This window comes from Xiphias gladius, chromosome 1 (genome assembly GCF_016859285.1).
Source record: "Xiphias gladius isolate SHS-SW01 ecotype Sanya breed wild chromosome 1, ASM1685928v1, whole genome shotgun sequence".
NCBI classification, from domain to species: domain Eukaryota; kingdom Metazoa; phylum Chordata; class Actinopteri; order Istiophoriformes; family Xiphiidae; genus Xiphias; species Xiphias gladius.
Window position 1 is genome coordinate 34,922,450 of NC_053400.1, and position 10,243 is coordinate 34,932,692.

General features: G+C 45.4%; 1 protein-coding gene and 1 long non-coding RNA gene across 2 annotated transcripts; one reads left to right on the plus strand and one right to left on the minus strand.

Moving 5' to 3' along the window:
- Window positions 1-449: 449 nt before the first annotated feature.
- Window positions 450-2,324, minus strand: LOC120805426. Its single transcript, XR_005709580.1, has 3 exons — window positions 2,214-2,324; window positions 1,211-1,392; window positions 450-1,077 (listed from the first exon to the last, which is right to left on the minus strand). It is a non-coding gene; the product is annotated as an uncharacterized LOC120805426 (long non-coding RNA).
- cebpg (CCAAT enhancer binding protein gamma) lies at window positions 1,687-9,279 on the plus strand. The gene is made up of 2 exons (XM_040154803.1): window positions 1,687-1,849; window positions 3,718-9,279. The coding sequence occupies exon 2, from the start codon at window positions 3,824-3,826 to the stop codon at window positions 4,319-4,321; it is 498 nt and encodes a 165-aa protein (XP_040010737.1). The 5' UTR covers window positions 1,687-1,849; window positions 3,718-3,823; the 3' UTR covers window positions 4,322-9,279.
- Window positions 9,280-10,243: the final 964 nt, after the last annotated feature.

Here is a 10,243-nt window from a genome sequence, read left to right on the forward strand (position 1 = left end):
CAGTTATATTCCTTGGGGAACTTAACTTTATAAAGAATAAACGCTGAAATAAATACATCAGAAATGGGCTTCCCTCTATGGAGAACTGAACTGGCACAAAATGTGGTTAACTGGTGATGAATTTAGTTTTAGTGATTAAGTAAAAGAAGTTTCCTCTAAAATTTTGCTTCTGATATATCAAGAAAAACAAATACTGGAGAGGTTTAGACTCCATATTGAATATTCCTGTGGACTAGAAAAAGTGAAGATTTCCATGTGTTCAACACTGTATTTACACCAAAGTGTTCTGGGTGGAACGACTGCACAAACAATCCAATCAAAAGAGAAAGACTTTTTAGTTTGGTTTGAGGGCAACAAGTTGAAAGTATTTTCTTTTTCTTTGTACTACTGATTTTATTAATGGGAAAATTCCACATTCATAAGAAGAAATGGATGCCAAACCAAATAATGGTCATTTTTGTCAAGAACTACTTCAGCATGGCTCCGTGATTGGAGACCTTTAATAATAAATCGGCCTTGGAAAGTATTTTTGTTAAATACGGTGTGGACACAGTCTATTGTTTTAATCATTTATTCATTTTTCTGTTTTTATTGATTGACTGTCCTTTTTATCTGTATTCATTTTAATGCTCTGGCTGTATCCCTGTATGAACAATTTGGTTTGGAGATAATCTTTCATATACACACTGCTCTGTTAATAAAAACAGAGAAAAAACGTTCCCCATCATCGACACTTCAACGTGAGACTGACGATTACAGCTGTATCCGCCGTGGAGAGTTATGGAGAGAGAAGAAGACGTGGTTGCGGATTCGTCCTCGTTAGTGTGGTTATGGCCTGAGGTTGTAGTTTATCAAGATCCCGGGAAAACAAAGCTCAAATGACAAAATAATTATTCCATCATCACAAGAAAACTAAACATGAAGATGGAAGCTGTACAGCTCCCTGCAGAGTTGTGTTTTATGTGCTCCTCAGTGTTTCTCTGAAGGCGACTGTTGCCAGACGGGAACCTTGGAGGAACGTTACAAGATAGTTTCACGTTTGCTGAGAATCTTTCAGTGCACCACCAGGAACAAAACCTGTGTCAGGTGATGTCGTTGCATGTTTGATGGAAAAGAGATCCTGTCAGTACAGCACTTACACGGCACTTTGGACACTAACATGATAATAACTTGGCTCATTTACATTCACCTACTATTAAACTATGAGCACCTTTTCTAGAGTAAAAGCCGTTTGGATATTCACTGTTGTTCACTTGTTTTTGACACGCGTGTGTATTTTGCAGCTGCCCTGTAAATTGCTGGCTTTCTCCGTCATGTAATCGTGCGGTAACATCTCAACTGTCGCTGATTACAGGCTGCTCTTCTTCCGTATGAAGTGTTTTAGGAGGATTCCTGAAACAACGGTGTGACAAGTTATTAGTATACAATTGACGGCAGTGGTGTGACAAATATAAAGAGGTATAATTAGCAGCTGCGGAGTGATGAAATCTCGTCATTCAGAGATGATTCACGCATGTATAAACGCATTTCGACCAACCTCGCATTACATAAACAAGACCAACGGCCCTCTCCTATTGGTCAGATGGGATGTCAATCCTAGGGTGCATTGCATCACTCTGCCGCACACACACCTTTGATTGGCCAACCGCTCGCTTCGCTGCCTCCTAGTCGCCTCTGATTGGCTGACGCTGGACATTGCCGTACATGGTAAAGGAGATTTCGCAATCCGCTCCTCTCCATGTTCCAAACAAAAACACTCAGAGCTCCGACAGACGGAATTAAACTCCAACTTTCTACCTAAACTTTTTCTGCTTTGACGGATGGTTGACTCCACCGCCGGCCTGTGAAGGTAAACTGGGTTTTAAACTCTCCGTGGGTCCGAAAGAGAGAGCCAACAGTGAGGTTGGGGCTCGTTAGCACTAGGAGCTAACTAGCTGGCTAGCTGCCCGGCTGAACGGTTTTTGCTAGAACAAAGTGAAAATGTAGTTTCGTTTGCGTTTCAAGCCAAATTACACTCATGCCCGCGTTTGTATGCGGAGCGTAGAGGCTTAATGCTAAGACTTGATGCAGTGAATCATCTGTTGGCTGCTTCGAGTGAACAAAAAGTTGTTAAAAGTGCCGGGGAATTTGGAATTCACGGACTTGTTTCGGTTTGTCAGCCGTGGGCTGGTGTTTGTCGCGTTTTTATTTTCGTTAAATCGCATTAAAGTCACCTCGAGACTTGGATTTGTGCTTAGCCCCGCATGACTCCGGAGTTCCCCTCTTTCGGCACAAAGAGAGCCGACGATGATGCAACAGCAGGCAACCGCCGGAGCTCCGCTGGTTTCACCCGGAGCGCTTTTCACTGCGCACAGCTGAGTGGCTGCATGGCAACGCGCCGACCAATCACAGCAGCGCTGCTAATTGGCCGTGCGTAAGAAAAATCCGACCAATTATCGCGTCAGAGTTCCGAGGCTGGGCGGTGGTGGAGGGCGGAGAGGTGGGTGTTGGAGGGGGGCGGCAGCGGCAGACGCAGCGGCAGCAGACGCAGCAGCAGCAGCAGCAGCAACCGGTGGGGGTGGGGGGGGGTGAGACCTCCTGACTGATGGATTGAGGTCGTCTGAGAATCTGCAGAGCTGACTGCAGATGTACAAGACTGGAGAGGCAGAAGAAATACCCCAATAGGTTCCAGAGCTGCCGCTCGAATCAGTCAGTTGCACTGAAATGATTATCACATTTTTTGATGAATATTTAACAATTATCATTATTTTACAATCGTACCCATAAGAACAGTTCCGTAGTTCCATCTTCTCACCTGTGAGGGTTTGCAAACCGAATATATTTGAGTTGTTTCGACTGTTGGTTGGTCAAAGCAAGCGATGTTAAAGACAACAACTTGGGCTTTTTTTGACATTTTAGAGATGAAATGATTATCAGTTAAGAAAATAATCGGCGGAATAATTGAGTCGCAGCCCTAAATATTTTACGATCACAGTATATGTAGAGATCCGGATCACGGAGGGCTCCAGCCAAAACCAAAGGCAGGGTCATCCGCGTAAAAAGGACTGGACTCAACACGACGTCGACCCGAAAGACGCTGCAGTGAGACGCGACTAAAAGAGGTGTAAGCGCACGTTCCCGGTGGATTACTTTGAAACGGGGATGCTGTATTTCTGCCGTTTAGCTCACGATGGCAACATAGAAACATAAAATGATTGTTGCCGTGATAAATTTCCAGAGTTGGAGAATCCTGTTGACAGTGTTTTGGTGTCTGGTAAAGTTTGAAACCCAAACTGGACTATCTGGTTCATTTCTCACATCTCACAAAAAACACGCCTCCACAAGTGCAAATAGTTCTGGTAATGATGACTGGAAATGTCTGGATGGTGAAAATGCCTTTCCCAGGCCAAGGCCACGTCATGAAATGACTCGTTGTGTCCGACCAACAGTCCGAAACCCAAACACAGGTCAGACAAACGCAAAAACTCTGAGACACCAGAGGACGGGTGGTGTTTTGGCTCGAAAAGGATGAAGCTATTCATGGATGGATCAAAATTCAAAACCGTCTCCGAACAATTTTGATTTATTGATCCTCATTAGAGTGGACGTGACCTAAGATTATCGGTCATAACGTCACTACTGCGAGGCCTCGTGAAATCAGAGTTAAGGTGACAAAGTAATGACTGCATCATCACCGTACAGCTTTCTAATTAAACCTGTTCCCCTCTCGTCCTCCAGGCGCCGTTGAGGTGAAGAACCTGAACTTCTTCTCCCTGTTACTGTTTTATCTCTACACCTGAGGAGACTCTGGTCAGAGATCAGCACCTGCAGGCAGCACATCCAAATGAGCCGGCCGTCGCAGCCGAAACCAACCCCAGCTGACCACAACGGCGTGAGCGTCATCCAGAGTCAGGCCCACGCCTCCTCCTCCTCCTCGTCTCTGCCGGCGGCTGTAGCCGGACTGCAGCAGGTCCCCCAGCTCGTTCCCGCCAACTCTTCAGCCGGAGGCGGCAAGGCCCTCCCCCCCAGCAAGATGAAGAAGCCTCCAGCAGACAAGGACAGCGAGGAATACCGCCAGCGCCGCGAACGCAACAACCTGGCGGTGAAGAAGAGCCGCATGCGCAGCAAGCAGAAGGCGATGGACACGCAGCAGCGCGTCAACGAGCTGAAGGAGGAGAACGAGCGGCTGGAGGCCAAGATCAAACTGCTGAGCAAAGAGCTGAGCGTGCTCAAAGACCTCTTCCTGGAGCACGCCCACAACCTGGCCGACAACGTGCAGCCGCCGGCGGGCGCAGATGGCTCCAGCCCCGCCCCCAACAACACCTCCGCCAATGGGCAGTGAGCGGGGGCCACAGGGATGTTTGGTATTTGCAGCTTTTCTGGAAACTTTGGAAACATGGCCTCACATCTTCTTCACTGCTTTTCTTTGGTTTATGAGATTTTTTCTAATATATTCAACCCGTTAATGCTCCCCCCTCTTTGTCCACGCATCACGCCGACATGTCCACCAGGGCTCCCCCTGTCCTCCTGGAAAAACCTGGAAAAATGTATTTTCCGGCAGAAGAGTGGAAGAGGTTATGAAAAATAGTAATGGGCCAGGATTTTAGAAACATCATACAATTCTATAGATATAGTATCGTATGATTTTTTTAAACAATTTTAATTTATTGAATTCAGTAAAATTTTGAGGAAAAGACTTTTAAAGTGAAAACCAGTTTCAGTTTGTGTTTTCAGTCTCATCCAGATTCTGTCCTGGAAAAGTTTTTGGACTGATCTGTGACAGAAGTTGACCCTGATCCACCAGAACAGACTGTCATCTTGTGAGAAACCAAAAGGATTGAAAGGTCATGTGCGTTATTGATCGATCGATCGATTGGACAATGTGAGGAGATGCGAACTCCTATAAACTGAGACGTCGTCCAATAGTTCACCTGCAGAGAACCGGAGAAAGTCGACCAGCAGGCGTCTGTAGGAACCGAAACACACATTTCCTGTGCTTCCTCGTCCTGTGGGCTCATTTAAAACCCGGTTAAATCCAGAGCCTGACGGGCTGGACCAGATGTTTGACTAACCCTCTGCACTTCGTCGGCTGCAGGATGAAGTTGTAAATTCTTAAATTCCCTTTTTTAGGATGTGTATTTTCTTCTGTCATTCTACAAAGAGTTTTTGAAAAACGTCTAGTTCACGAAACCTAATGGGAGAACTTAAGTTTGTACGTACGCTCACTACATGTTGACGTTTAAAGGACGATTCTGGTTTTTAAAGCCCAGGTCTTTTGAAAGCGATTCACGTTATTTTAAGACTCAGTATAAATACTTCAGAATACCATTTTGATACTTTGCTCTGCTCAGTATGCTCCCGTAGGTTTCAGTTAACAAATGAGGGTAAACCTGTATATACAAAAAAAACCCCAACGGAGTTTCCTTTACCAGGTGGTTTCATCGAATGGAATGGATCAGGTTTGAGTTGCACACTTTTAATGCTCGTGTCTTAACAGAGTCAGTCAGAGAGAGATGGAAGATGTTAAGGGAACGTTTTATTTCACAACCTGGGTCACCCTGTCAAATCTGTGGCCGATTCACCTGCAGGTGAACTCACCCGTCGTTGACCGCGAGAGCTCCGGAGGCCACTGGAGTCGAGGGAATGTGACATTGAACCGGTGTCCCGTATGTCCGCTCAAGGCATCAAAACATATAAACCAACAAAAATATGATCCTGTTGTCGTTGTTATCTTTGACTAACATCCTCTCAAAGTCTTATTTCCACTCGGCTTCTGAGACGTCCTCCGGCGGGACACAGGATAAGTAGGAGGGGTCACAAAGAAAAGACAAAGTTTTACACATTTTTCTCTAATGTTTTCAAAATACTGGATAGTTTTACCTCGTTAAGCCTCAAATAAATTTTCATCTGACACAGTCTGATAAGTCTAGACGTTACCTCCCTGAAACCTGTGACGAGGGGTCGCGTGCAGATGCCGCTGCAGCGAGGTCGGGAGCCGCTGCTCCCAGTCGAAGGGATTTCGTGAAAAGAGCGAGAACCCTGGTGAACCAGGTCTTTCCAGGAAAAGCAAACTCAGCTGTGACTGATTTATAGAACCCTCAGGTTAACACGAGCAGCTCAGCTCAGCCAGGTCGACCTGCAGGAGCTGCACCGTGCTGAAGACAGGTCTGATGAAATCCTGCTCTCTCATTGGCTGTTAGATGTCCGTTCAACTCTTACACCAGCAGTTTACCAGCGATTCACTGCCAGGTGTCCGCGTAGGGACGGTAATGGACTCAGAGGAAGAGGGTGCACGTTTCTTCACTGTGTCCACTATTGTCCAACATGAGAGACCTTGTTGTACATTATTCATTTTTATTATCAGTGAATCTGCTGATTATTTTCCCGATTAACAGATGAGTCGTTTGTCAAATAAAATGAGAGAAAGCTGTTGGAGAGGAGCCTCCGTTTCCCAGAGCCCGTGCCGACATGTTTGAATAACTGGTTTTGTCGGACCAACAGTTCAAAACCCCCAGGTATTCAGTCATAGTAGAAAACCATCAAATATTCAGCCAGTGGAACAGGGAACTGTTGCCCCTGAGTTGATTCATGTCTTTTGACTGGCGCATCAGCGCTACGTTGTTGTGTAGATGCTCACCTTGTTTAGACCTCTGGATTTATTGGTTTTGTTCGGTTCAGCTCGTATTTCTTTCACTGCGTGAAAAGCCAAACTTGCGGGCCATTGAATGTGGACCTGTGGACGTGACGCGTTCGGGACCAAAGACAGAGCTGCAAGCAGCAACGACCTCTTGGCTCTGAAGGCACAACAGCAAATGTTCACCTTTACCCCTCAAAGCGATTCCTCAAACCGTGTCTTCAGTCTAAAAACACAAAGATCTTCAGTTTACGATGATAAGAAACACAGAGGAGCAGCAGATTCTCACAGTGGAGGGAGATGTTTTACATTGATTAGCGACACAAATGATCAATCCATTATCAAACTTGCTAGCGATAAAGTTTCTGCCGATCAACCAATGGATTCATTGTTTCAGCTGAAAAGCTGCATTGGATCGTCTACAGTGACGGTGCTACTGTAACTTTTAAAAAGGGCCACAACCAACAACAGCTGCTGATTCATCTATTGATTCGTTGATGCTTTGTTCTTTTACTGGGGAACCTGACTGGTCAGAGAACCTCCGTTGAGGATGACGTGAAACAGAAGGGCAGCGCGTCCTCTCAGCGGAGGAGCCGGAACCAGGCGATGTTTGGGGCCTTTTCCTCCGTTATCAGCTGTTATCGGCGTTTATGGGAAAACCGGCCACAAATATGACAGTCGGACCCAGGCTGTGCGTTTGAAGGCAGAGATCTGCTGGAGTAATGTTTCAGACGCGACTCCGCCTGGCCCTCCGCCCCTCACCTCCACCTGGCAGTGAGTCCCGGTCCAGACAGGTGTGTGTGTGTTTGTGGTGCTGGGTGGATCCAGACACCTCAGCTGTACCAGACGCTTCAGATGAGCCGCAGCTTTAATTAAATCCACTTTTAAACCGGGCCGGGTCGTAAGCTGTCTGCTAATGAGGTCTGAGCAGATCTGGACAGGCCCCCGGCCCGTCAGCACGCCACATTCTGTGGGGGGGGGGGTCGCGGCATGTTGTTTTCAGACTTTATAATTATGTGAGCTTTGCGCGGGTGTGGAGCGTTTTCCACAGGATTTGTCTGTCAGGAGCTTCACCTCCCTGCAGGAATGTTGTTGTCTGTCTGAGTCCCGCTGCTCCTCCCGAGCCGCTCGGCTCAGCGTTCCCACAACGTTCCCACCAGGTTGTGACACTAAACGGCTCGGATCAGGATGGTGTGCACTCATTCCAAAAGCCTCCAAGAGCGTTCCCTCACGAGGAGAGTCTGGCTGTGGGGTTGAAAGTTTTCTCAGGGTTCTCTGGATTTCTTGTCGTCGTTTTGAAGTTAGATTTTAAACACAAGACTGTGGCAAATCAATCCCGAAACGTTTATTCTAACTTGAAGACAGATGTGTGGTATTTATGAGGTTCAGAGGAGGTGTCTTGGTGTAACTGCGTCCGACCGTCTTCGGTACACAAACACGTACTAATCCCCCCGGGTGTTTCTCCCTGAGAAATGAGCAGATCTCCACCCCCGGCTTTGAACCCTGCAGCACACTGTGCTGTCCTCAGTGATGTACTGCAGATGTCTTTGTTCAGTTCAGTGATTTTAAAAGTGCACAGACTTGGGGAAAAGAATGACTAGAACACGACAGAATAAGATGCTTATTATGTGCTTATGATAATGTTTTCGTTGAACATTGTTGAGATATTCTAAAAATACTCAAACACAGCATTTGAAAAATGTTAAACCGGACTCACTGATGCTGATTTCTGAGGCTGATATCGACAGTTAAGAGTTCGGAAAATATCTGATAAATTATCAGCCGACACGTGTTTTGTTTACATTGTTTGAAGTCGTCAGAAAGGTGACGTAACGTTGTGGGAACGTTTCCTGCTCGCTGGGTGAGCCTCACCGAGCACAGCCTTCATCTTTTTCACTTTTCTATGGTTCCTTTTTCTAGACTTTCCTTCCTAACGGCAGCATGTTTATAGACAAGTCTTTGCATGAGGGGGGAGCGCGGTGTGTCTGCACTCAGATTCGAAGGACTCGACTCGGGGACAGAAATGATTGTGTTGTGCTGTTGTCTGTAAAATAACCTGACGTGTTGGGATGCTTGTCATGTTTTGCTTTGGTCTGAATGTTGCTGGGCAGCATTTCTCTGTCACTGTCACTCAGCTTTTTTATATCACAGGAGCCTGGGGTAACGTGCATTGTAAATTAAAATTGAGTATAAAAGTTCAACCGTGTGTTTTCGATTTTGTTTTTCGTACTAAATGTACTTTTTTTTAAAGTTAATGTCACTGCACAAAACACTGGAGTAGTGAATCTGTACAAGTTGAAACCTTTTACAGTCTTACATAATTTATTTTAATTTATTTTAATTTAACTTTTAAATTCTGGTTTCCAAAGATCCCCGGTGTGTCGGGCTGAATTTTGGGGGAAAGGTTCTAAATTTCCACCTGTTATGACTGTGCACCCATTAATAAGACGGTGCCGGGAAGAACATGACTTCATGAAGTGAAGTGAAAGTGGAAAACTGGATGTTAAGGGGTTCGGAAAAGCTCACATCCACATTATCATCCTTAACTTGTACAAGCCTGCCCTGAAAATGAAAGCCGTTCTTTAGGGAAGAACTAATTATTATTGATTTAACATGATTTATTTTTAAACAGTGCCTCAGTTTTTGACTCTTAACTTTGTAAATGAATGAAACTTATCATTAAAACTATCTTAAACTCCTCAGTCATGGTCTTCACGCCGCCGTCGTCACTGACGTTTGCCACTTCCCAACGGTGTTCCTCAGTTTCCCGGGACGGGAACGCCGAGAGCCGACCAGCCTCAAACCTGACGCTTCAGCTGACCTGAGGGCGGTGAGAGCTCTTCCCATTGATAGAGCGTTCAAATAAAAACACGGTTTCCAAGCGCTCTCAGGATTTTAGAAATACTCAGGTCGCATCCATGCCGCCCTCCACGCTCAGATCACTTTGAACAGACCTGGAAGTTTGGTCGTTTTTTAATAATTTGGTTCCACGTTGTATTGAGTCAGACTTTATAAAGGGCCTGTAAGATGTAACTTTGCTTGAATGCACCAGGAGGATCCTCTAATGAAGCACTACTGAGAATACTTGTGGAGAATCTGGCCCATTTATTGACAACGTATACAACAGCAGACAAGTGTGAAAGCAGCAACTGTTTATTAGTGGATTACCAACATGAAACCAAGTATGAAAGCATAAAAACGACAGTCAGACGGATTAGTCGCAACCTGGCAGCCCAGCAGTTGTTTCCATTAATGTCTTATAACTGATACCTGGTCAATAAAGCACCATCCCAATAATAGGTTAACTTTCCCCAGTAAATGGTTGATATCCGTGGGTATAAACTGTGGGCACAGACTCTGATGGATCTGCTCATGTGGATCATGACCATCAGTTATAATCTGCTCTCATTCTTTTTGAACTAACATCCTGTTTCTCACTGACTGTTAAAACACACAAATCCCTCCCAGAACCACCATATTTTACTTTGACTTAACAACTCAACTCGAATATAAAAAATAACACTGACACTGGTTACACTTTAGAAAACGTTGCTACGTGGACACAAACCGGCCATTTTTTACCCCAGTGATTTTTGAAAGCAGTTAGTTGCTTTGTAAATTGAAACTTAT

Excerpts from the sequence above, each read along its gene's own strand:
- cebpg (XM_040154803.1), top strand. The coding sequence starts at position 3,824 with ATGAGCCGGCCGTCGCAGCCGAAACCAACCCCAGCTGACCACAACGGC.